The sequence below is a fragment of the Jatropha curcas genome, chromosome 4 (assembly GCF_041381405.1).
Source record: "Jatropha curcas cultivar XTBG-Jc1 chromosome 4, XTBG_Jcur_1.0, whole genome shotgun sequence".
Taxonomy (NCBI): domain Eukaryota; kingdom Viridiplantae; phylum Streptophyta; class Magnoliopsida; order Malpighiales; family Euphorbiaceae; genus Jatropha; species Jatropha curcas.
This window is the reverse complement of record NC_143154.1, coordinates 791,843-819,517: the sequence shown is the minus strand read 5'-3', so window position 1 is coordinate 819,517 and position 27,675 is coordinate 791,843. Positions and strand designations below refer to the sequence as shown.

The window sequence follows — 27,675 nt, the reverse complement described above, 5'->3', positions numbered from 1 at the left end:
AATATAGTGTAAAAGCAATCTAAAAGCTCTAAAAAAAAATAATTGAAAAGACAAAAAGGCTACAAGTACGACCAACTAAAACTCCATCATGTGCACGTCCACTTGCAAAGAACTTGACCTCTTCCACGTTTAGACGAGAGATTAATTTCTTTCTTATCGATAGCAATTATGTTAAAAGTTTTTTCTAAGATATTGACCCCACAACTCAATTTTAAGATCATCAGGGTGTGATCTAGTGCGCTTCAACCACCAGACCAAATTTTGGTCTATCTTATTTCGGTTTTTGGTTCTTGATTTGGATTGGATGCTTGGTTGGATCTAATTGAATGAATGATACATATTTTCCCATTTAATAATAATGTTATGGCTGACTATTAGGATATCATATCTTAATACTTCTATTGTCGTTTTTTGTATATAAATCCTCCCATATATATGAACGAGAAGAACTCATCAAAAGACGTAAAAAAAAAAAAAAAAAAAAAAGAAAAGAAAAGAAAATGGAGGGTCTTGTTCAGTGCTCTGCAAATTACCTACCTCTAACACCAGTAAGCTTCTTAGAAAGAGCAGCCACTGTTTATGGAGACAAGACCTCTATTATTTATGGTACTGTTAGATTTTCATGGGCAGAAACTTATGAAAGGTGTCTGAAGGTCGCTTCTGCTTTGGTCCAGTTGGAGATTTCCCATGGTGATGTTGTAAGTCGATTATTTTTTTTTTCTCCTCTTCTTTATTTATATACATATTGCGTTACATGAGCCATGAAGTCATCTCATTTTAATTACTTTTACGCCAAAATATATAAATTCATCTTTGAACTTTGTTATTTTAGCTTTATAGTATTTTTAACTTTAAGAGAAACTTAAAGTAAAAAAATTTTGGCATATATATATATATATATATATATATATATATATATATATATTTGATTAAGAAAAATGTCCATACACCTATGATAATTTCCAGAAATTGAGAAAAAGGAACCAAAACAGAAAACTAGAAAGAAAGAAGGAATTCAATAATAGTAGATGTTATCGAATTACACAATGAAAAGGAGAGATATATATATATACAGGATTTTTAGGGTTTGATTGTTTCTTTCTTTCATTTCTGCAAAAAGATTGGAGTTAAAGAAGACTTGAAACACAATGTCAACTCCAAAGTCTTCGTCTCCTTTAGCTTCCCTACCATAATAGATAAAACAAATTAAATGTTTATTTATTTATTTATTATTCTTTTTCTTGTTCTTTGCCAGGCTTGATATATTAGAAAATAAGTGCATCGAATATTAGAATATTAGAATACATTAAAGAAGTACACCAATTATGAAGGATGATCCCATCAGAAGTAGGATTGCTTACGAAACTGATGAGTCAAGTCCATCAAAATATAAGATTAATAATAATAATACTGAGTCGTCAAGTCAATTACGTGCATAGCAACAACATGCAAGTCCATTTTTTGTGCGTAGAAATTGATTAAGTTTTCATACTCATATCAAATTTAATTTAAAGAATTTGATTTTATATATATTAAAATACCATAATTCATAAATATTTCAATTTAAGAGTACTTCTAGAATTCCCAGCATTAAATTAGAGATTTCAACATGATGAAAATCCAATTTTAATCTCTCTCAAAAACAAAAATATTCAAATTTAACTGAAAATTTACATTTTATATTAAGTTAAATGGGTTAAAATATGCATGACATCCTTAACTTCCTTTTCATCAACAGGTTGCAATTTTGGCTCCTAATATTCCAGCATTATATGAGTTGCATTTTAGTGTTCCAATGGCTGGAGCGATTCTTTCTGCACTTAACACAAGCGTAGATGCAACCACTTTAGCATTTATGTTACAACAATTAAATGCCAAACTATTTTTTGTGGATTACCAATGTCTTACTGTCGCCCTTCAAGCACTAGACATACTTTCATCAGAAAATATCAAACAGCAACCAAAACTTATATTAATCCCTGAATTTGAGAAACCAACTCCTTCAACACCCAGCAAGCATAAATCATCATCTACCTTAGATTATATTGCTCTTCTTCAAATGGGTAATTCTGATTTTGAAGTAATACCACCAAAAAATGAGTGTGATCCAATTTCTGTGAGTTTTACTTCAGGCTCAACTGGAAACCCTAAAGGAGTGATATATAGCCATAGAGCTGCATATTTGAATTCATTAGCAGATATATTTAGATGTGATATGAGAGAAAGACTAATAGTTTTTCTATGGACATTGGACATGTTTCGTTGCAATGGTTGGTGCTTAACTTGGGCAATGGCTGCAATTGGTGGTACTAATATTTGCCTAAGAAATGTCTCAGCTGAAGTAATTTTTGAAGCAATAATACTTCACAAGGTAACTCACTTGTGCGGTCCTCCAACTATCTTGAACGTTATTGCTAATGCATTACCTGATGAAAAAAATCGAAGTCGGCACAAAGTTAATGTAATTGTAGCCGGTGGATTGTTAAACACTAAAATTCTTTTGAAGGTTGAAGAATTAGGGTTTAATGTGATTGATGGTTATGGGATGACAGAGGCTCTTGGACCGGCGATTGTTCAGCCATTGAAGCTTGACTCAGCTTCAAGTAATGGGGAGTTACAGAACCCTTTAATGGAAGGAGTTGATGTAAAAGATCCAAATACAATGAAGAGCGTACCTTATGATGGGAAAACTCTAGGGGAAGTAATGTTTAAGAGTAATATTTTGATGTCAGGTTATTTAAAAAATACAGAAGCTACACAAGAAGCTTTTAATGGTGGTTGGTATCATACAGGAGATGTTGGAGTTAGGCATCCAAATGGGAGCATACAAATGAAAGATAGAGCAAAAGACATTATTGTTGTTAATGAAGGTGAGATTATAAGCACATTAGAAGTAGAAGCTATTCTGTTAAGTCATCCAAAAATTTTGAGGGTTGCTGTTATTGGAAAATCTGATGATGGTTTGAAAGAGGTGGTTTTGCCTTGTGCATTTGTAAAATTAAAAGATGGGTTTGATGCTAATGCACAAGAGATTATTCAATTTTGTAGTGGTCAATTGCCTAATTATATGGTTCCAAAGTCTGTAATTTTTGGGGATTTGCCAATTAATTTCACTGGGAAGGTGCAAAAGTTTGTTTTAAGGGAGAAAGTTAATGCCATTAACATTGCCAATTGTAAGTGAAGGTGATTTTTCTTTCTTCTGTCCATTTCCCTTCCTGTTGTATTTTATTTCTTGGTATTTTCATGTGGTTCTACTATTATTAATTGTGCTAATAACTTTACAGATTTTACAAATTTAAGTATTGGGAATGGTTGCTCTTCATTCTATACTTTCACAATAAGTTTACATATATATATATATACACGGTAATATTTTTTTTTTTTTTCGTATATATTACCACCGAGTATCTTATACCATTTGAGTATAAGACTATTCTTGTTTCGATGTTCATAGTTGCTTCTTTGAGTACTTTTTCTACTGATCAAACCCTTAACCTTACAAAAATCATCTCTAAACTTCTCAAGTGTGAAAAAGAAAAAACAACAAAATTTATTTTATGGTTTAAAGCAAGATGGCACTGATAATTTTCTGCTTGGACTAGTTTCACTTCTTCGCAAGAATATGAGCTCAATTATATTCATGTCCCGTTTGACCCAATTTGAATCTAGTCTGGGTTTTTTAGTCCGAATCAATACTGGACCAGGCCCAATGACATAAAATCCGGACTTTGGCCCATCGAGCCATCAAACCCATTTAGGTTACGCTTGCATTTTACTTGAGAACGTCACTTATAAGAATCTTAGAAAAGGATGCCACTCTAACATTTTGCAATCAGTAACCTTCACAATATGAAAATTTTTTTCTGTTTTCTATTTTGTTTAATCTTATTCATATCTCATAACGAGCAGTTCAAGTGGTAAAACATGTTTGAATTTTATCGACAAATTTCTTTTAAAATTAGGAGTTTGATTCGTGGAAAAAAAAATCATTTATCTCATATTCACGAAAAGTGTCGTGGGGTCCCTCCAACATGTAGGACCCACACAAGTTTGAAAAGAAAAAAAAGGAAGAAAAAAAAATACGTTTTTGTTTATTTTTCAAAGATTGGCAACCAACCATTCAAAGGTTGGCATGCCATTTGACAAAGGAGTGCCGTGCATTGGTAATGCACAGCTCTCTCTCTCTCTCTCAACCTTCTCTTATAAATAGGAGAAGGATTCTCCTTAAACAAATGTATAAAAACAAAACATAAAACAAAGATTATAATTTTAGGAAAGGGTTTATAAAATTGGGAAAGAGAGAAAATAGTGAGGATTGTAATTTTGGAGTGTTTTTGGGAAACACTGAGAGTGCCACTATTTTTGTAATCTCTTTTGTACCTACTATTTTTAGTGGAAGAATTATTCGGAGTTTTTGTCCCGTGGACGTAGCCCATAACAGTTGAAAGGTGAACCACGTAAATCTCTGTGTTCTTATTTTTCATCTGGCATTTACGGTAATTATTTAATTTTTACCGTGGTTTTTATTTCTGGTGGATTCAATCGTCAATATCCAATACGTAATTATTAGAGCATTTTTTCGCGGGCCCCACTCGGGATAAGTTATAATCCCAACAACTGGTATCAGAGCCTTTGGTTGGTAAATTCTGTCAAAGTTACTATTCACGTGAATAGTGAATTTCGTGAACAGTGAAATTTTGTCAGATTCAGAATTCAACATGGCTAACGACGGGGCAATGATCAAATTGACGGATTCGAACTATTCAATGTGGAAATCCAGAATGGAGGACTACCTCAATTGCAAAGATCTGTATGATCCAATTGAAGGTGACAGTGCAAAGCCGGAAGAAATGAAAGAAAGACAGTGGGAGAAATTAAAAAAGCAGACATTGGGTACAATACGCCAATGGATAGATGCTAGCCTGTACAACCATGTGAGAAATGAAAAAGATTCTCAAGTTCTCTGGAAAAAATTAGAGAATATGTACGAGGCTACGAATGCTCAAGGAAAAGTTTTCATGATGCGTAAAGTCATGAACTTGAAGCTGTCAGAGGGACGATCAATTACACAACACCTGAACGATTTTGAAGGACTCGTAACTGAGTTAGCAGTTAGCGGTATGTCCTTAGAAGATGAGATGCAAGCATGTCTACTGTTTGGATCTCTACCGGATAGCTGGAATACTCTTGTTGTATCATTGAGTAACTCAGCTCCAAATGGTGTGGTAACGATGTCTATGGTAAAGAATAGACTACTTAATGAAGAATTACGAAGAAGAGATGTTGCCAGTACCAGTTCTCAAGCCCTTGTCACAGAGAATAGGGGCCGAAGCAAGAGTAGAGGTCCAAGGCATGTAAAGTCAGGTGGTAGATCCAAATCCAGAGAGATGAGAAAATGTTACCATTATGGTAAGGAGGGTCATCTCAAAAGAAATTGTCATTTACTCAGACAGGATAATGCAGACCGAAGACAGGAGAATGATAGAAATACATCTGCTACAGTCTCAGGAGAAGATGGTGAGGTGACTTTAGTCACTCATGATGCAGATTGTTGTCATGTTGGAGATGCAGATACCGAGTGGATAGTAGACTCCGGTGCTTCATACCACTGTGTTCCAAAAAGGGAATATTTTTCCACTTATAAAGCAGGAGACTTTGGCACTATTAAAATGGGAAATAATAGTGTCTCGCAAGTGGTGGGAATCAGTGATATCTGCATAAAAGACAAGTGTCGAGTGCACATTAACACTTAAAAATGTGAGACATATTCCCGATCTTCGGTTGAACCTGTTATCTGTGAGTGTACTGGACAAGGAAGGCTATCACCATCATACAGATGGCGGTAATTGGAAACTCACCAAAGGGTCTTTGGTGGTGGCGAGAGGAAAATTATGTTGCTCGCTATATAAGACGCATGCAATAATATGTGCGGGACAACTAAATACAGTTGCAGATGATGCTTCACCAAATTTGTGGCATAGGCGGCTGGCGCACGTTAGTGAGAAAGGGTTGAATATGTTGGCTAAGAAGTCCCTCATACCATTAGCCAAAGGTAAAATAAACCCTTGTGATTATTGTTTATTTGGGAAGCAACATCGGGTCTCATTTTTGAAAAGCTCTAGAAGGAGAGACAACAAGTTGGAGTTGGTACACTCTGACGTATGTGGTCCCATGGAGGTAGAATCACTTGGAGGAAGTAGGTATTTTCTTACCTTCATTGATGATTTCTCACGGAAGACATGGATATATATGTTGCGCACAAAAGACCAAGTATTCAAGCACTTTCAGCAATTCCATGCGATGGTGGAAAGGGAGACTGGAGTGGCATTGAAGTGTTTGCGTACGGATAATGGTGGTGAGTATATCTCTAAGGAGTTTAGAGATTATTGTAGTCAGCACGGTATCAGGCATGAAAAGACAGTTCCTGGTACGCCTCAACACAACGGCATTGCTGAACGGATGAATCGCACCATTATTGAAAGAGTCAGATCCATGCTCAAAATGGCCAACTTACCTAAGCCATTTTGGGGAGAAGCTGTCAATACTGATGTCTACCTAATCAACCGACTACCTTCAGCACCACTGGATTTTGATATCCCGGAGAAGGTCTGGACAGGTAGAAATATTTCATACTCTCACCTGAGGGTATTTGGCTGCAAGGCATTTATGCATGTTCCAAAGGAGCAGAGATCAAAGCTTGACGATAAGTCAGTTCCTTGCACTTTTGTTGGTTATGGAGACGAAGAGTTTGGCTACAGGTTATAGGACCCAGTGAAAAAGAAAGTTGTCCAGAGCCAAGACGTAGTATTCCACGAGAATGAGATCGTGGCAGATTCAACTTGTGAAAAATCTACAAGTGATGGTGTTATTGATATTACACCAGGAAGCATTCCTACAGATGATGCCACAGGAGGAGGAATGCCAGAATCAGAGCAAGAAGAAGAAGAAGAGCCAGTCGTAGGGGATCAAGAGACAATTGTAGATGATAACAATGATGCAGAGGGTGTTGAGCAGCGGGAGCCAGAGAACCCCATTCCACCAGAAGGAGTTGAACCTCAGTTAAGAAGGTCAACCTGAGAGCGCCAACCATCTACAAGGTACCCTAGTTCTGATTACATTTTGATTACTGATGAGGGGGAGCCAGAGAGCTTCCAAGGTGTGCAATCTTGCAAAGATAGAGATTGTTGGAGAAAGGCCATGCAAGAAGAGATGAATTTTTTGAAAAAGAATAACACGTATGAGCTGGTAAAACTTCCAAAAGGGAAGAGAACACTCAAGAACAAATGGGTGTACAAATTGAGGAAAGATGATAGCAACCTAGTGAGATACAAAGCTCGATTGGTCGTCAAAAGCTTTACTCAAAAGAAAGGTATTGACTTTGATGAGATTGTTTCACCAGTTGTGAAAATGAGTTCTATTCGAGTTGTGCTAGGTCTAGTAGCCAGTTTGAATCTTGAGTTAGAGCAGCTTGATGTAAATACCACATTCTTGCATGGGGATCTAGAGGAAGAAATCTATATGGAACAACCAGAAGGTTTCAAGGTCAAGGGAAAAGAGGACATGGTTTGTCGCTTAAAGAAGAGCTTGTATGGGTTGAAATAAGCACCACGACAGTGGTATAAAAAGTTTGATTCTTTCATGGTGAATCAAGGATACAAAAGGACAGATGCGGATCCTTGTGTATATGTTCAGAAATTCCCTGATGGTAAATTTATCATCCTTCTCTTATATGTTGATGATATGCTAATCGTTGGACCAGATGCACATATGATTAGCAAGTTAAAGAGTGATTTGTCAAAAGCATTTGACATGAAGAATTTGGGATCGGCAAGGCGAATTCTCGGAATGGAGATTATTCGAGACAGAAAGTCCTGCAAATTATGGTTATCGCAGGAAAAATATATTGAACGAGTTCTAGAGAGGTTCAATATGAAGAATGCTAAATCAGTTAGCACTCCGCTTGCCGCTCACTTCAAGTTGAGTAAGAAATCATACCCATCAACAGAGAAAGAAAAAGGAGATATGTCAAATGTTCCATATTCTTCAGCGATCAGAAGTTTGATGTACGCAATGGTGTGTACAAAACCAGCTATCGCTCATGCAGTTGGCGTTGTGAGCCGATTTCTATCAAATCCCAGAAGACACATTGGAAAGCAGTAAAGTGGATTTTCAGGTACTTGAGAGGAACTTCAAAATTATGTTTAACTTTTGGAGGTGAAAAGTTTGTACTTGTTGGTTACACAGATTCAGATATGGCCGGTGATCTTGATGAAAGAAAATCTACATCAGGTTTCCTATTTACATTCTCAGGGGGAGCTATTTCATGGCAGTCGAGATTACAAAAAAGTGTTTCGTTATCAACGACTAAAGCAGAGTACGTTGCAGCAACAGAAGCAGGAAAGGAAATGCTTTGGTTAAAGCGACTCTTTCAAGAATTGGGTGTGCAGCAGGAAGAATATATAGTTTATTGTGATAGTCAAAGTGCATTAGACTTGAGCAAAAATACTATGTATTATGCACGAACGAAGCACATTGATGTAAGATATCATTGGCTCAGACTTGCCATTGAAGAGAAGCAGTTTCAGTTGCGAAAGATCCACACAGACAGAAATGGTGCAAATATATTGAAAAAGGTCGTTCCGAAGGAGAAGTTTGAGCTATGTGTCAAAGCAGTAGGGATGGAGAGTCCCACCATGTAATCGAGAGGAGGAGAATTATTGTGGGGTCCCTCCAACATGTTGGACCCACACAAGTTTAAAAAAAAAAAAAGGAAGAAAAAAAAAACACGTTTTTGTTTATTTTTCAAAGGTTGGCAGCCAACCATTCAAAGGTTGGCATGCCATTTGACAAAGGAGTGTCGTGCATTGGTAATGCACGGCTCTCTCTCTCTCTCTCTCTCTCTCTCTCTCTCTCTCTCTCTCTCTCTCTCTCTCTCTCTCTCTCTCTCTCTCTCTCTCTCTCTCTCTCTCTCTCTCAACCTTCTCCTATAAATAGGAGAAGGATTCTCCTTAAATAGATGTACAAAAACGAAACATAAAACAAAGATTATAATTTTAGGAAAGGGTTCCTAAAATTGGGAAAGAGAGAAAATAGTGAGGATTGTAATTTTGGGGTGTTTTTGGGAAACATTTAGAGTGCCACTATTTTTGTAATCTCTTTTGTACATACTATTTTTAGTGGAAGAATTATTCGGAGTTTTTGTCCCGTGAACGTAGCCCATAACAATTGAAGGGTGAACCACATAAATCTCTGTGTTCTTATTTTTCATCTAGCATTTACAGTAATTATTTAATTTTTATCATGGTTATTATTTCTGGTGAATTCAATCGTCAATATCCAATACGTAATTATTGGAGCATTTTTTCACGGGCCCTACTCGGGATAAATTATAATCCCAACAAAAAGTACCATTAACTGCGGACAACTTATGAGGAACGGTCATAATAAGATTTACAAGTTGTTTTTGGATTTAACTATTTTTTACATTAAATTCAGTACAAATAGTAAAAATTTAATAAATTAAAACATGTTTAAAAATTGATAAAACAATTGATATGTTTGTTAATTATTGCTTAATAATTTGAAGAGCCATAAAAGTGTATACAACGCTATGATTTTATGTTTAGTGTTTTTTTTTTTTTCAAAGAAAATAGCTAAATTATTATAAAAGAATAGACGATAGCCCATGAATTATTTTTTTTTATCAGCAATCAAATCATTTTTATTATGATTCATCAGCAACAAGAAAAAATTTATCAAAATTGAATAAAATTAGACTCAAGCCAGCAAAATTTTCTCAATACATCCAAAAAAACCTAATACTCAGAATAAATAAATAAAATCTCTATACAAAAAGAATAATTAGAGATCATCTCTTACTTTAAGAGATGAAATATCTCATAATCTTTAATAATATGAGAGCATTTGAGAAAAGAAAAAGATTCGGCTAGAGTTTAATCATCAAAATTCTAGTTCCAAACCCAAAAATGGTAAAGTCCTGGCTTTGTATTAGACAATCATCCCCTCTAAAATTTCGAATAACCATACTAAAACCACATGAACCGAGGAAGATTCCGAGTGTTAGAACTGCAGTCAATGGATTGTGGTGTATATTTTATGAAGATTCTGAATTCACACCACTATTATTGGACAAGGTGGCCTGCATGCATGTGCCTTTCACTTCCAATATTTTTGGAGAACATGTGATGAATTAGACATGTGTTTGATGAATTAGACATGTGTTTTTTTTTTTTTTTTTTTTTGGGAAATAATTTGTCTATCTAATAATTAACTGTTATATGAAGAAGAAAATTAGCAATTAGCTCAAGTCACTCTCACAGTAGCTGGGTGCACATGTCATTTCAATCTTGAAAGCTCCTCTCCTTTTATTACTTTTGTGGAAGCTTCACATTTCATTTATGGGTGAAAGTGTTGAGAGGAAGGGGTGACCATTCATAATTTTATATTCAGTTTTTATTATTTTGTTAACATTTGATTTTTCGAAAATTTTCAATATTTTGTTTATATCCAACTCCTACTGTAAATTTGAAATTAAGTTAATTAACATAAACAGAGTCTCATTAGATTTTATTTAATTATTCTATTACCAATTAGGTGCAGCGATGATTCTTTCCACGGCCCCAACAATCTCTTTTTTCCATAATGAACTGTGACTCTGTGAGTTCCTTACACCACTTCTTCTGTAACATGTTTATTCGAGAAATTCAGTCACTTTCCTGGCCACTTATTAAGTCTCTTTTCTCAGTTGAGATTGTGGCACTGTGCCTTCTTGGCATTAAAAGGCTTCAACTTTGTCTATTCAGGTATTCTTTGCTTTCTCTCCACAATGTTTCAATTCTTGATCTGATTTGTAAAATTAAAAAAGAAAACAAAATGGTGTTTTTAGGTTTGGGTTTTCTTTCATTTAGTTAAAGTTTATGTTCTTTAAAGGATTGTGTTCGAATTTTCATGGCATTTACTGTCTGGTTGCTGAGAAACACAATATGGGTTTGTTTTGTTCTTTGATCATTTGAAACGAATTGCCTTGATTTTATTTGGAATTTGCAGGCTAATTTACTGATTAGCAAAGATGAAGGCCACTCAATTGACAGGAGCAAAGTTCTATGGATTCAATGGTAGGAAATGTGAGAGGAGAGCAATCAAAAACTGGGGTAAAGCTTTTGCATATGAAAACGCAATAAAATCTTCTCACCGTAATTATTTTGTGGTGAATGCTAAGAGGGGTTTGAGGTTCAACAATGGTGTCAACTGTAGTGGATCAATTAGTGAACAACGAACTACTGAGTATGATTCGAGTTTGTCAAGTTTGGAGGAGAAGTTAGATTCAAACAATGGAAGATCACTAAACGAGGGAAATGGAATTTTGTAAGATAAAACAACTTTTTTATCCACTAGGCATTCAATATTTTTCATTTATGCATTTGCAACCTGAAACTGCATATTTTAGCCCTATATTTCATTAAATTTGACTGCATCAGTTTTGGTGAACTAAAACATATTTGCTTCTGTGATAATTGTATTTGGGACTATATACTTACAGGAATTCTGGGTCTTCTCCAAGTGACTCAACAGAGCCTCTATTGACTAGTCAATCAGAGGCTCGAAGTGTTCAAACAGAGCTTATAATGCTTTCTATACCAGCAATTGCTGGACAGGCAATTGAGCCGTTAGCACAACTAATGGAAACAGCTTTTGTTGGTAGACTGGGTAAGTTTTTCGGGTTTCATGCCTTGTCTTTTTTTAATTTATTTATTCTTGGAACTGTATTAACCAAAGGGTCATTATTTTTAATAGATTCTAATGAACCATAGTACATTGTAGTTGTAGTAGGCCACATTTAAGTTGGCTTGCACATGTTTATTTGGTATTGAGCGCATTAGTTCATTTGTTTAACTTTTTTTTTTTTTTTTTTTGTAACTGTTGTTCTTATTTAATTTGGTCAAATATGAAAAGATTTATACTGTTTTTTGGTGCAACATACAATATGATTACTTCAACTTTTGAGGGACTTCTGATTTTTGTTGGTTTTTCATGTCCCATACATATGATCTACTAAAACTCACATCTATTCTTTTGGTGTTTTCCTATTAGCCATATTGATGAACCTTTCCGGTTTTTAGTTTCACAAAATATTACATGAAAAACATCAAGTTTAATATACTCTTGAAATTGTTTCAAAAGGGCCTTTGGAGTTGGCATCAGCTGGTGTTTCCATGTCAATCTTCAATATTATTTCAAAGGTTTTCAATATACCTCTCCTTAGTGTTGCAACTTCATTTGTGGCCGAAGATATCTCAAAGAGTGATTTTGGATGTAATTCAGGTAACTCTACAATTTTAATGAGTGAATGAGCATGTAACATTACCACATAATTTGACATTTTATTTAAAATTGTAAGTTGTTTTGTTTACAGATGGTGGCCGTTCCAATAATCAATTGATTGAAAGAAAGTCACTACCTTCTGTCTCTACAGCCTTACTTTTAGCTGTCGGAATTGGAATATTTGAGGCTTTGGCAATGTATTTGGGGTCGGGAATATTTCTCAACATGATGGGCATATCATCTGTAAGTAATAAATAATTAGTCATAGATCACTTTATTGTATTTCATAATTTTCTGTTTTTAGAATGATTTTGGTTGCACTCAAAATCTGGTACCAGAATTTTTGTATTATTTTCTGGAACAGGATCCATTCTGTTGACATTTCACACCTCTATGTTTTGATCGCAGGATTATGTTTTACATAAACTATTCCATTTAAAAGGTGATCTATTTTCTAAAACTCATTTTTTGGGCAGGCTTCACCCATGCGGATTCCAGCCGAAAGATTTCTCAAACTAAGAGCAATCGGTGCTCCCGCAGTTGTCCTTTATCTTGCCATTCAGGGTATATTCCGCGGGTTTAAGGATACAAGGACTCCTGTCCTATGTCTAGGCAAGTTGCTCACTTACCTCTTGCAATTTTCACTATTAACTCGGACATTGTAGATTGATCACATATAATCATGTGAGAGATCATCATGCCAACTACTTGCTTTATTAGAATCAATGTCCAACTAGAATCCTATGAAGAGGAAAAATGACCATATAAAAATGGCCAAGGTGGTATCAATCTGTCAACTGTAACCTGCACAATGATGGCGTTCACACACACATGCACATGTAATGATACATAGAACCCAAAGCCACTCAATGAAGGAAATATGAGATTTATGCCCAAATTACCTAGATGATGATAATGAGTAGTGCCAAAGAACATTAATTTTCTAGTTTAAAGTCAATTTCCGTAACTCAATATAACTATATATTAATTCGAAAGGCTTGGGGGTTGACTTTAAGAATCATTTTGCTCCATCCTACTGTCCTTTTGTGTCTAGATTCACATTTTCATGGATTCTTTAGAATCAAAGAATAGTCTTTCCTATTTGTTTGAAAAAACTTAGAGTTGTTTATTTGTTGAATTGTTCAAGGATTCAATAGACTCATGCCACCCAAAAGTTATATATACCTCTCTAAATCAGGCTATGTAAGTTTCCATGTTGCCCCCAATTAATTATATGCTTCGAGTACTCCAAGTTTTTAGACGGGAACCCACAATTGTTATGTTGCTTATGTGGGAGAACGAAGAATTATATTTTTCTTTTAAGCATTTAATGGATTTTGTAACAGACTACAAAGCCTTATAAAATGATAAAGTTCATCCTATTAACTTCTTTTCATTCCTTTTCTGATGGTAACAATAAGTTAACTTTTATTTAGACCAAACTTAATGTATAGTTGAGAATTCTACTTGATATAGGTAATACTAAAATATTAATACCACTGAACTGTTACATTACAAACGCATTCTTCAAGCAATATATGTATAGATATTATTTTGATCTGACCAATAATAAGGAAACTGAATTGCAGGACTGGGCAATTTGTCAGCTGTATTCTTATTTCCCATATTAATTCATTGTTGTCACTTGGGTGTAACTGGTGCTGCCATTTCTACCGTTGTGTCTCAGTATGTGCTTTTAACATTTGATATTTTAGTCACTTCTATAGTTTTACTATAGTATGAATCTTCAGTGACAGTTATGCTTCAAAATTTTCAGATACATTATAAGCTTTCTGATGATTTGGCATCTTAACAAGAGGACAGTATTGTTACTTCCTAGTGTAAAAGGTTTGCATTTTGGTGGCTATTTAAAATCTGGTAAGTGTTACTGACTTAGCTATGCAAAACCCTTTAAGTACCATCCACTTGTGGTTGTTATGGTTGAATTGCATCTTTTTATCAGAATATATGTGTAAGATGTATTCCAGTACTGGATTCACAATAATGCGGCAGGATATTTGGTGTTTGAATCGTGCAAGTTCCTGAGATCAGTAAATCTGCCTGCCACCCTGAATTAATGTAGTAAGCTACTGTTTCTAATTGAAAGTTTACACAATAATGGTTGAAGGGCTTACTTCCTGCTCCTCTGGCGAAGTATCACCAGTCTTTTTTTAATGTGTGAATACTTGGTCTCTTTAATCTCATGAGAATGCTTTTGTAGTATTCTGTCTTTTTACAATTAAAGCTGTATGCTGGTTTTCTATACGAAGACTGTTAAATCGATTGTTAATGTGCTATTAAACTAATCAACAAAATTAAGGAAGAGGAACCCAATGGTTGATTTCAACTGCTATGCATGTGTCCTTTTCTGTTATGATCTATAGCTGAATCTTTAACAAAAATGGATTCTCTTAAACTGGAGATCATTTGTAACTCAATGTTTGTTTCATTTTCTTTTTGTGAAAAGCATGGAAAATGATGTTTGCAGACTCACTGCCTTGTTTGCTTGTATGCTTATATATATATATATATTCAGTTCTTAGAACTTATTTTAATTCAGTATCTTATTTTACTTGCAACTATCATAGACAGACAAGCAAATTTTGGTTACTTGGTTCCAAATATTTCGTTTCTTCATGCAGGCTACTTGTATGCTTATACATATATTTCCAGTACTTCTGGTTCCAAATCAATCAGCATTTTTTTTGCTTCTGTAAGATACATTTGCAATGATGAAGATTTGGTCTTCCTCAGGTGGTTTTCTTCTTGGGAGAACGCTAGCTGCTGTCATGACAATAACATTGAGTACATCTATGGCTGCTCGTCAGGGAGCATTAGCCATGGCAGCTCATCAAATATGTTTACAAGTGTGGTTATCTGTCTCACTCCTTGTAGATGCTCAAGCTGCATCTAGTCAGGTAACTCAATTTCAATTCCCGTTAACCTCTTCTTGAACTGAATATGCAAATTCCAACAATATCCATTCTGATTCTTTCATTTTAGTCCTTATATATGGTGGTATACCCTTTATTTTCTAATAGTTGAGAAACACTTACAGGCCCTAATTGCAAGTTCTTCTGCAAAAGGAGACTATAGTACAGTGAAAGAAATTGCTTTGTGTGCTTTAAAGGTGATTGTTCTTTTATTTGGCTGCAATTTTGTATTATCTTCTATATCACAAAGATTCATAAAATGTTTATACATTTTCCATCAGACGGGATTATTTACCGGCATTTCCTTAGCCATCATATTGGGCGTATCATTTAGTTCTTTAGCAACTTTGTTCACCAAAGATGCTGAGGTATTAGCAATTGTTAGAGCTGGGTTTCTGGTGAGTCTAAAATATCTGTTCTTGCTCTTTTTTGTTTCCAAGGTGTCAATTCTTTTACTCTTTAATTAATTCTGATTCTGAATCAATTACTTGTTTCTCGACTTGGTTTATGAATGCAATCTAAATCTACCACAGTTTGTCAGTGCCAGTCAACCGATCAATGCTCTGGCTTATATCTTTGATGGTCTTCATTATGGTATATCAGACTTTTCATATGCTGCTTGGTCTATGGTAAGACTCCATCTCACAAGTTCCAGTTATGATTTTAATATATTGGTCTGCTTCTATGATGCATGAAATCTTCTAGCCATTGGCATTTCCGCATTTCGGAAACGTTTCCACGTGTCCGTTTCCCCATATAAAATACTATTTCTCCTTATAAAATTACATTTTAAATATCGTCTTCCACATTTCCGCATTTCCTCATTTCCATTTCCATGGAACATACTCTGCTTCAAGTTGTCTAACAAATAGCTAACAGATGGTGGTTGGGGCACTTTCTTCTGCATTTATGCTCTACGCACCCTCCATTATTGGCCTTTCTGGAGTATGGTCTGGCTTGACTCTTTTCATGGGAATGAGAACAATAGCTGGATATATGAGGTAGTGGATTTACTATGCCTTATTCTTTCAGTATTCTGAGAAATGACTTCACTCTTTAGTTTTCAACTGCATTTCCTTACATTTTTTATCAGATTATTATCGAGAAACGGGCCGTGGTGGTTCCTGCAGGACGACATTGATAAAACTTTGAAAATGGCTGATGTACAGCCTTGATTCATTTCAGTTAGACTTTGTTATTTTTATCATAAATCTGTTGTTCATGGTTGAAGCTTTTTCATGGAAGTTCGCTGCTATTTGATTTGTAAGGATAAATGATAAATTTAGTTTCAATTTGGTGTATGAACGGAAAATTTTATCAATTGGGTTTCTAGACTTTTTAAATTATGCAATTTAAGTGTCTACCGGTGAATTTGCAACCGGAAATATGAATCAGCAAGCAGTGGGCCTACTTGAGCCTAATCAAGTGCTGAATGGCATGAAACGTCACAGGTGACTGTTTAAAAAAATAAAATGACGTAGCAAATGGTGAGAATTTACGTCTTTGCCCTCATTTTCAATTGCACAAACTCTCTTATCTCTGTCGCAGTCACCATCTCCAAAATCAAAACGTAAAGTCCTATCTATGATTCTCAAAGCAATGATAATGACAGCTATTACCACTCTTTTCTTGCTCTTCCTAGACATTGCGGCTATCCTCCTCCTCGTTGCCGCTGGTCTCCCCCAACACACTCCGGCCTTTCCAATTCTGCGAATGGATTGTCTTCCAAAGACCTGAAAAAGCTTCCACAATTCAAAATTTCAAAGAAATCGAAGCGCTGTCTATTTAGATGGGATAAAGCAATGATAATAACCTGTCTTGCTTGAAATGTATTCCATTTTCCTTTCCATGAAGGTTTCCATAGTCCATGAGGATCTTGCCTTCTTCCTCCGTCCATAAGCCTTTCTTGTATTGGTTTCTTTGGCTCCATATTCCAGCTTTTAATTTCCTTTCAATATTAACTTTTGGAATTTAACGTTTTTGTTTTAAAGAAATTATAACATATTTAACTTATAATTTTGAATTGCTAAGATGGTTTTGATTTTTCATTTTTTGTTCATTGATTATGGAATCAAAAATTCCAGCAGATAATATATTTTTTAATTTTAATAATCTGAAAATTTAAAAATAATAAGGTTGAGGCCAATTATTTAGTTATTTTGATTTTTTTACTTGCTTGGAATGTTTAATATTTTTTTGATGACAAAATCTTGAGATTTGCTGGGCAGAGACAACATTGAAGTCCAATGAGCCATAATTGATGGAAGAAAAATTCATTTTCAATGCAATTGACAAAACCTTTTATGAGCTTAAACGCATAACTTTGTGTAATTGAAAGTGAGGGCAGAGGAGTAAATTCACAGCAATTGCCATGTCATTTTATTCTTTGAACCGGTCATGGGTAACGTGTCATGCCATATCAGCATGGGAATATGGTCAAGTGGGTCCACAGTTTGCTGATTCATATTTTCGGTGGCTAATTCATCGATAGACACTTGATTGCATAGTTTGTCTAAAAACTTAATTGATAAAGTTTTCGGTTCATACATCAAATTGAAAATTTTTAAAAAGCTAAGACACCAAAATTTTCATTTATCCTATTTCTAATGATAATTTAAGTTTGGCCATAATTTCCAATAAGTCCCTCAACTTATTGACGAAAACAATTAAGCCCATCACTTCTACTTGCAGTCAATTAAGCCCTTTATATTTGAAATTTAGCATTTCAGGCCCAAGTGAATAGTAATTGTTCATGCACAACCAACAAAAGCAAATTGCATTCAAATTGAATCAATCAATCATCTTCTACCGATAATAGCAAAAGACAAGGGGTATGCAAACGGTTCTCAAAAGAAATTTCCATTTTTTTTCTTAAATTGAAACCATACCCAACTTTATTTGGAATTGAACTAAACTTTCGGTTTAATTAATTCTGATCGATTTTCGAAAAAGCACATGTTATATAACCAAATGAAAAAATCAAATTAGATCAATTTTTCTATTTTAATCGATTTTATTGACAATTACTAGCTAAAATGGCTAAAGCGGCTAAAGGGGATAATGTTAATTTTAGTGCATATATTTATTTTTTTTTTTTTTTTAATTTTAGCATTTGAACAATTAAATATCTGAACTTTCAATTTTTTTTTTTAATTTAATATTCAACGTTACTAATTAGGATCTTCCGTATAGTATTAATAGCTCCGTCAATGGTTCCAGATATTTTATTATCTAAAATCATAAAAATCTTTATTGCTGGCAAATTTAAATCAACAAGCGAATCACGTCGCATGGCCCAAGTAAGACTTTTGTCTTGGTTTAGACAATTATAAAAATAGCATAATACAACCCAATATTCTTCTTCCACATTCTCTCTCACGAACTAAAAATGCCTCCAAACACCACATCTCATTCATGGCCATTTTACTTTATTATTTTCTCAATCTTAGCTCCTGTTCTGCTTGCTATATTCATTTTCCAGCTTGATTCGTTCGATCCAGCTCCTATGCCTATCCACGAGTTGACTGACCCGCCACCGGAGGCTTCTATGAAGAACGGTCGCCTTCTTCAAGGCTCAGAATTTCTTGGTGTCGGGCAGTTGAAGGCACCGGAAGATATAGCATACGATAGCGAATCAGGAGTCATTTATACAACGTGTGCAGATGGGTGGATAAAACGAGTCACGGTGAATGACTCGGTGTCTGACTCGGTTGTGGAGAACTGGGTTAACACTGGTGGTAGACCACTTGGACTCGTCCTGGGAAAAGATAAAGATGTGATTGTTGCTGATGCCTACAAGGTCAGTATTTGAAGACATAATCTTATACGTACTACCAATTTGTCGTGTGTGTCTATAAAATATGTCTTTAAAAAAATCATAAAAATGAATTCATTTGCGTATATTTCTTTAATGTCAATTCGGTATACTGTTTTCTAGCTGTGAACACGTAGACTAACGCACCAAAATACTTGTGATGTGACGTCCTTTGAAAAAGACTATTAAATTTGTCTGGCTCGTTTTGTCCGTTGTCAAAAGATAATTTAATTTTTATTTTCATAATTATTATGATTAAAAGATAATTTTATTTATATAATTTTTATATTAGGATTATTTTAAATAATATATGAATAATTATTATATTAAAATATTCTTTCTGTTTCAAAATATAAATCGTTTTTACATAAGAATTAAGAAAACAATTAATTTGCGTAAATTATAACAAAATCAAAGGTAATTTGACTAAATTATTTTTTATCTTAAAATCAATAGTTATTTATGAAAATATTTATTGTATTTAATGTAAATAATAGTAATATTGTAAAAACGTTATTTATTACTTCTTTAAATATTCAAAATGACTTATATTTTAAGATAAAATAATCACCTAAAAACGACTTATACTTTAGGACAAAGGGACTAATAAGCAATAATTAATGAGGTGATTGAAAATAAAATAAAATTTAATAAGGGTATAATAGACATTTAAGGATTACCTACAATGTAAAAAAAGAAAGTGGACTAGATTTTAGGACAAATCAAGAAGAAAAAATGAATTTTTTTTTTTTAACAAATGGAGTATACTAAATTATTGAGTAAATTAACTATATTATCTTTAATTTAATATGTCTTAAAATCAAATTTTCGGGGAATTGAAACATTAATTGTTGGTCATATACCAAGGATAAACATGAAAAAAAATTTTTACTCTTTGAAACCACAAATGTGATTAGTATTTAGGAACAGAGGTAGTAAGTTATTTTTTTCGGAAACAAACAGTAGCTTAGTTCCACATAAGTGTTTATGATAAACGCATTAATCTAGAAATGCTAATCATGAAATTAGGAAACAAAATAATTAATCTCAGGAATGTTTTGATATTTACCAAATTAATGTTGATGTGCAATATGTAGGGGTTGCTAAAGATTAGTAGAGATGGTGAAATAGAGCTATTAACAGACGAGGCTGAGGGTCTGAAATTCAAACTTACAGATGGTGTAGATATAGCAGAAGATGGCATTATTTATTTTACAGATGCTTCTTATAAGTACAATCTTCATGACCATTTGTGGGACATTTTGGAGGGTAAGCCCTACGGTAGGGTATTGAGCTATAATCCTGCAACCAGAATCACCAACGTTTTGGTCAGTGATCTATATTTTGCCAATGGACTTGCAATTTCTCCCGATCAAGACTCTTTAATCTTCTGTGAAAGTTCCATGTAAGTAATTGTTCTCTAAAATCTTTCGGTATTAAACTTAGCTTCTAATGAGAATTCTAAAAGCTTAATTGAGTCGAGTCGAGTTACTTTAGGAGTTATTCAAACTTGCTTCAATTTTAACTAAATCGAACTCGAACTTGAGTAGGTCAATCAATAGATTGAATCATATTCAAGTATTACATATAAAGTTATGACTAGATTGTTTGCTAGTCTAATAAAATAATTAAAATATTTATTTGTTTCAAATAATTTTTTTGGTTCAACCTTTAACCTTTTGTAATGCAAGCAGATACTTAGATTTTTGTTAATATATTGTTAGAAGTGTAAATTAGCTAAGTCAGCTCGCAAACTGTTTGCATTCGAAAAAGTTCAACTTGAATTGAGCTCAAGCTTAATCTTAAGCCTGCTCATTTAGCAAACAATCTGAGCTCGAACCTAATAAAGTTCAGCTTAAAAGTTTATTGAGCCTTATCAAGTTTTTTTATATACATATGTATAATATTATTTTAGGTTACTCAAAGCTCGAGTATCAAGCCGAGCTCGAACTTAAAATTTTTTGAATTGAACTAAAAGCCACTAGTCGAGCTTGAACCTAAAATTTTCAAGCTTGTTGATTTCCGAGCTGAGCTTTGAGCTCGTCAGGTTCAAGCTTGGCTCGGTTTACTTACACCCTTATATATTGAATTGTCTTAAAAAAACCTTGTTTGGACTTGTTTACTACAGGAGGAGGTGTAGAAAATATTACATAAAAGGCAATAAAAAAGGAAGCTTGGAAAAATTTACTGATTTGCCTGGAATGCCAGACAATATCCATTATGATGGACATGGCCACTTCTGGATTGCATCTGCCATGGTATAATAGCTTTATATATTTACAGTAATTGTTAAATTAACTTTAGCAGATTAGTAATTTTGATCAATTTGACAGGAAATCACAACATTTTGGAAGGCAGTATTCAAATATCCTTTTATCCGAAAGCTTGCAGGAATTGTTTCGAAGCACATACGAAATATAGGTGATACAGGAAAAAATGGAGGAGTTTTTATGGTGGATTTGGAAGGGAAACTGATTTCTTATTACTATGATCCTGAGTTAAAATTGATTTCTACTGGTGTAAAAATTGGAAATCATCTATACTGTGGTTCTATCATCTATCCCTATATTATTCGTCTAAATTTGGCCAAGTATCCTGCACTTGCCAATACCTAAGTTGTGTAGATTAATGCTATATTAATGTCTCTCATCTGTGCTCGGAGGGTTGGTGTGCCCTATGAGAGTATCCTCAATCGGGCCATCAACACCTGACTAGTGAACCGAGCTGATAGAGGTAATGACTAAAACATCTAGTAGTTCTCTTTTTCTTTTTCGAATGTGTTTACGCTATGCAAATGTTATAGAAATTTTCAGAGTTGTCTAGCAAACATTTCTCATTGAATATGGTAATGGTATGATGTTTTTGCCTCGTTTAATTTAATTTCACCTAAATATAATAATTGAAATAATTTAGTGAAAAAAATATTACGAAGCACATTTCATATATATTTGCCACCATTTCACTCACCTTATAATCAAATACAAAAATTTTTTTAACCTAATAATAAAAAAAATATTGTCGTAAATGAACATAGAAAATATTACAATTAATTTAATTAATTACAAAAGTTTTGTGTTTGTGGAAGAGTTCAGTAAATTAACAAATGAAATTAACTTACCTGGGCTGTTAAGAGGTTGGATTGTTTCCACAAGCATGGGCATCATGTGAAGTGCAACCTGATCTTTTTTTTTTTTTTTTAAAATTCATTAGAGGCATTTATAGGCGGAAATAATAGTCCGGGCTACACAACAGGAATAGCTCTCTCTTGGCTCACCAAATTGATAAAAATAACTGTGATCAAGAAAACTCGAATTTGAAAGCTTTCACTCCTCGCACGGTTGAATAGACCAATATGATCATATTTGCATGCATCCAAATCATCTTAAGCCAAATACCGAACTTCCGGAAGCTCTAATGGCTTTCAACTGTTGAGCAGTAACATCAAATAGGAAAGGACAAACTGGAGATTATCAAATTTTTAGGAAATGCACTTCCTTAGATCGAGGGAAGGAAATAATTTCGTCATAAGAATTTCTTTATTTGTGGAAATAAAACATGATCAAATTCATTACCTTTACAAAAGTTTAAGTTTCCGAGTTCACTCGTCACTTACAAAGAAGGCCTAAAACTCTTCCATTTGACACGTCTCCAACCTATTGCTACTACAAAAAATATGAATTCAACAAAATCATATCATAACATATGAAGAAAGAGTTCACCATGCCTTTCTTTCACTATTGCCTTTTCATTACTATCTCCTGTTATAGCTGCTATACTTATTTACCAACTCGACTCGTTCGACCCAGCTCCTATTCCCATCCACGAGTTGACTCAGCCCCCTAATGCGTTGATGCAAAATAGTCATGTCCTTGAAAGATCAGAACTTTTGGATGAAGGGACCCGAAGATATAGCATATGACAGCAAGTCGGGGCTGATTTACACGAGCTGTCAAGATGGGTGGATCAAGCGAGTCACGGTGACTGACTCGGTGTCTGACTCGATTGTTTAAAACTGGGTTAATATTGGTGGGACCCCCTGGAATCGCTGATGCTTTCAAGATTTGTACATATCTCTTTGACTTTTACATTGAAATCAAAACGTCATTGAATTTCATGGGAGTAAAATATCTATTTGGAACTTAGGATTTGTTTGGTTAAAATTGATCTATTTTCTGGAAAGTTGATTTCCGCGAAACTAGAGTTTCTAAGGAAGTTACTTTCCGAAAAGTAGAGTGCGATTGTGTTTGATTGATACATTGAATTCCCAGAAAGTAAACTGGATTAATGAAATGTGAGATTGTAAATGACAAAAATACCCTGTTATATATAATAATTGAAATATTTCATTAAAAAAATTTTAATTGAAATATTTCATTGAAAAAAATTTAATAACCTAGAATATTTCATTGAAGAAAAATTTAATAAAACACGTTTTATATGATCCACTAGCTTGTAATCAATATAACTTTTTAATTACATATTATACAAAATATTATTATAATTTTATTTATTTGGTTAATGTTATAATTACACACAAAATAAGAATAATAATTCTCTAAAAAAGCTTAATAAGGAAAGAGCATGTGTTCAATTAGAAGTACAGTGGACTAAAGTAAAAATAAGCAGTGTAAGCTAAAAGAGTAAAATTGAGAATGAGAAGTAAACGGCTAGGGAGTTTTATTTTTCAGTTCCTAGATTATACAATTTGTGCCAACTAAACATGCTCAAAATCTATATTTCTTGGAAACTTCAACTTTCTCCCTTTACTTACCCCCAACCAAACGAGGCCTTAATATTTTGGCTATTTAAGCTTTTGAATTTTTACATTGAACTTCTTTATAATAGAAGTAAAATTCAAAAAAATTTATTAATAGTTGTTTATGTGGCTTAAAAGATAAAATTTCAAAAATTTCTCCACTTAAAATTTAAAATAACTTTTTTAATACAGATATAAATCAATCGTCTAAAGTTGAATCGAGCTTCGTTTATTTTAAACTCAACATGTTAAAATTACACTTAATTTGATATATTTTACACAAGTTGATACATTTTCTCAAGAAAGGCTGCCCATAGCCTTTGCTTTCTCCCTCAGAATAAATTTTTGAACCTTCCCAGTTGAGGTTCTTGGCAAATCCTCAAAAATTACAGTTCGAGGAGCCATATAATGAGGCAATTTATCTCGGCAAAACTTAATTATATCTTGCTCGGTTGCATCAAATCCCTCTTTTAGCTTCACAAATGCACAAGGTGTTTGTCCCCAATGATCATCTGGTCTTGCAACTACTGCGGCTTCAAGAATTGCAGGATGGCCATATAAAACTGTTTCTACTTCAACTGTGCTTATATTTTCTCCGCCAGAAATTATAATATCCTTCAACCGGTCCTTTACTTCTATATAACCATCAGAATGTTTCACAGCTAGATCCCCACTTCGAAACCATCCACCTTTGAAAGCTTCCTTTGTTCCTTCCAAGTCTTTGAAGTACCCACTCATTACAGTGTTTCCTCTGAACATAATCTCTCCAAATGTTTTACCATCGGCCGGTACACTTTCTTCAGTGATAGGATCTTTTACGTCAACGTCCTCTAAACCAAAATGGTGAATTCCTTGTCGAGCTTTCAACTTTACCCTCTCATTATGAGACAGAGAATCCCATTCAGGTTTCCATGCACAATAAGTTCCTGGACCATAAGTTTCTGTAAGGCCATACACGTGAGATACACCAAAACCCAACTCTTCCATCTTGAAAATGATTTGAGGGGGAGGTGGCGCACCCCCAGTCATTACTTCCACTTTGTGAGGAAGTGGTTTTCGATCACAAACCGGAGAATTCACAATCATGTTCAATACAGTCGGTGCTCCTCCCATGTGTGTCACTTTGTGCTCTGCTATACAGTCAAAAATGCGTTTTGGAGAGACTTTTCTGAGGCATATGTTAGTGCCACCTTGAGCTGCAACTCCCCAAGTAAGGCACCATCCGTTGCAGTGAAACATAGGCACAGTCCAAAGGTAAACGGGCATTGCTCCCATCCCATGAAGGAAAACTGTAGCAAGAGAATTGAGATATCCACCCCTGTGATTATAAACAACTCCTTTGGGTCTTGAAGTTGTGCCGGAAGTATAATTTATGCTGATTGGATCCCACTCAGTTCTCGGTCGTCTAATCTCAAATGCATTATCTCCATTTTCCAACAGACTTTCATACTCATAAGTGTTTGAAGTAGAGCCAGAGAGCATCGGGCCATCAGATTCAGAAATTAAGACCAGTATAGGTGGTTTTGTTTCTGTATTTGCCAGAAGATCAAGTGCTTTACTAGCAACATCAAATAATTGATAGTCTACAAAAATGATCTTGGCTTCTGAATGTTTCAACAAAACAGAAACCATATTTGCATCATGGCGTGTATTAAGCGTGCAAAGAACAGCTCCTGCCATTGGGACTGCAAAATGCAGCTCATACATTGCTGGAACATTAGGGGCCAAAGTAGCAACCTGCGTTAATGTTTCTTTCTAATATTAAATGCTGATATATTTAAGTATAGACTCAGTAAAACAGCATTTTCAATATTTGAACACGCACAAACAGACAAGATAAACAAATACTAGCAATTACTACAGGAAGACAGTTAGAAAACAACACAGTCGCCTCCCTTTTCTTTTTTTTTTTTTTTTTTTTTTTTTTTTTTTTTTTTTCTGTACACCAATAGATAATATAAACAACTCTATCTTAAAAGGCTTGACATTTTCAATGTTTTTGTCGTATCCCATTATGTAGGGTTTCTACAGCATAAATGGTTTCTACAGCATTTTCAATGTTTTTGTCGTATCGCATTATTTCACGAGCTAGTGTTTTTTCCCCCCCCTAAAGCAAATTGATAAACTCATAAATGCAGAAATTATAAATATAATTCAAATTCAACAAAACAATAAACTAAAAATGCATTATTTTATATAGCACATCTCTTTCATTATAGTTTACTTAACATCCAATGGATTGACCCAACTGACCCAAGCTTCATCGACCAAATCCTACTCAATCTTATCAATGAATTAAATAATAAAAGAAAGATGATCAATGGTTGTTTTGAATTTTGACGTAGAGATTTAAAAAAAAGTACAAAAAGGGTGAAAAGATGTGCAAAGAATGATTTAAAATATTAATGGAAAAGAAGAATGAAGGCTGCTGATCCACCAGTAAATGAAGGGGATTTATCCGCTCCAGTGGATAGAATATCCACCAGATTGGGTCATTTGAGAAGAAACAAAAAGCTCAAGTAATCTAAAAACAATCAAAATCAAAATATAATGATCAAATGTCAATGGCAGTAATCTAAAAACTAGAATAAAAATTAAAACCTTTTTATTAATTAAAGCCAACCCAGAAGAGCAAATTTCTCCTAAAACAGTACAAAAAAGCAGCTCAATCAAAATCAACTCACCACATCACCTCTGGAAATTCCCAATCGGGTCAAAGTAGAAGCAAGGCTAAGACAACGCTTATAAGTCTCATTCCATGTATACACAACAGAACCATAAACAACAGATTTCCTGTCCCTATACACCTTAGCTGCTCGCTCCAAGAAACTTATAGGAGACAAAGGAACGAAATTTGCAGAGCAACGAACAAGGCCCTCCATAGGTTTCCATGATTCAGGCTCAAAATCCCCAGGAAAATAAGAGAAAATGCGGGAATTTTGTGGGAAATTGAAAAGAAACCGGTTGAAACTAGAGGAAATGAAACGAGTACAGTAAAAATAATAGGATTTGTTCTTGAAAAGGTGGTTCATGTTTGTGGGTAACAGAGAAACTTAAACAAACAGGTAGTAGACTCCAGTGGCAAATACAAGAAAATGAAACACAAAGCAAAGCTTTCCTCTGGGATTGGAGACGTAACACTGTCAACAGAGTCTTTGAACTGCCGAAGCATGCAAGATAAGAGATAAAATAATGGATGATGTAATACGAAGTTCAAGTCCTTTGGCTGACATGGAAAAATCTATTACTGTTCTTATGTGCTGAAAATTATATTTGCTGTGATGAATATTATATTAATTTTTTTATTTCAAGTTTATAAAGAAAAATATTTACAATAAAACGTCTGAGCTAATCATTTTTACTGATTTGCCTGGAATGCCAGACAATATCCATTATGATGGACATGGCCACTTCTGGATTGCATTACCCATGGTGTAATATCTTTATATATTTACAGTAACTATTAAATTAACTTGAGCAGATTAGTAATTTTGATCAATTTGACAGGAAATCACAACATTTTGGAAGGCAGTATTCAAATATCCTTTTGTCCGAAAGCTTGCAGGAATTGTTTCGAAGCACATACGAAATATAGGTGATACAGGAAAAGATGGAGGAGTTTTTGTGGTGGATTTGGAAGGGAAACTGATTTCCCATTACTATGATCCTGAGTTAAAATTGATTTCCAGTGGTGTAAAAATTGGAAATCATCTATACTGTGGTTCTATCATCGATCCCTATATTCTTCGTCTAAATTTGGCTAAGTATCCTGCACTTGCCAATACCTAAGTTGTGTAGATTAATGCTATACTAATGTCTCTCATCGGTGC

General features: G+C 34.3%; 4 protein-coding genes across 5 annotated transcripts; 3 read left to right on the top strand and 1 right to left on the bottom strand.

Moving 5' to 3' along the window:
• Positions 1–446: 446 nt before the first annotated feature.
• Positions 447–3,320, top strand: LOC149496607 (butanoate--CoA ligase AAE1-like). Its single transcript, XM_089720111.1, has 2 exons — positions 447–698; positions 1,739–3,320. The coding sequence occupies exons 1-2, from the start codon at positions 501–503 to the stop codon at positions 3,179–3,181; spliced, it is 1,641 nt and encodes a 546-aa protein (XP_089576237.1). The 5' UTR covers positions 447–500; the 3' UTR covers positions 3,182–3,320.
• A 7,037-nt stretch (positions 3,321–10,357) lies between these two features.
• Positions 10,358–16,626, top strand: LOC149496606 (protein DETOXIFICATION 45, chloroplastic-like). 2 transcript variants are annotated; one of them, XM_089720641.1, is made up of 16 exons: positions 10,358–10,444; positions 10,615–10,677; positions 10,766–10,823; positions 11,068–11,385; positions 11,561–11,727; positions 12,202–12,342; positions 12,419–12,585; positions 12,819–12,954; positions 13,932–14,028; positions 14,120–14,220; positions 15,097–15,260; positions 15,401–15,472; positions 15,557–15,673; positions 15,809–15,904; positions 16,155–16,276; positions 16,369–16,626. In XM_089720641.1, exons 4-16 carry the CDS (start codon positions 11,090–11,092, stop codon positions 16,448–16,450), a joined length of 1,758 nt encoding a protein of 585 aa, XP_089576767.1. In that variant the 5' UTR covers positions 10,358–10,444; positions 10,615–10,677; positions 10,766–10,823; positions 11,068–11,089; the 3' UTR covers positions 16,451–16,626. The 2 variants fall into 2 exon arrangements, with proteins under 2 accessions (XP_089576767.1, XP_089576768.1); XM_089720642.1 differs by lacking the exons at positions 10,358–10,444; positions 10,615–10,677 and having other exon boundaries at positions 10,684–10,823; positions 12,434–12,585.
• A 1,944-nt stretch (positions 16,627–18,570) lies between these two features.
• Positions 18,571–21,964, top strand: LOC105628543 (protein STRICTOSIDINE SYNTHASE-LIKE 5). The gene is made up of 4 exons (XM_089720355.1): positions 18,571–19,074; positions 20,187–20,494; positions 21,218–21,347; positions 21,423–21,964. The coding sequence occupies exons 1-4, from the start codon at positions 18,664–18,666 to the stop codon at positions 21,702–21,704; spliced, it is 1,131 nt and encodes a 376-aa protein (XP_089576481.1). The 5' UTR covers positions 18,571–18,663; the 3' UTR covers positions 21,705–21,964.
• Positions 21,965–24,073: 2,109 nt separating this feature from the next.
• On the bottom strand, positions 24,074–27,040 carry LOC105628546 (isovalerate--CoA ligase CCL2). Its single transcript, XM_089720059.1, has 2 exons — positions 26,530–27,040; positions 24,074–25,582 (listed from the first exon to the last, which is right to left on the bottom strand). The coding sequence occupies exons 1-2, from the start codon at positions 26,875–26,877 to the stop codon at positions 24,143–24,145; spliced, it is 1,788 nt and encodes a 595-aa protein (XP_089576185.1). The 5' UTR covers positions 26,878–27,040; the 3' UTR covers positions 24,074–24,142.
• Positions 27,041–27,675: the final 635 nt, after the last annotated feature.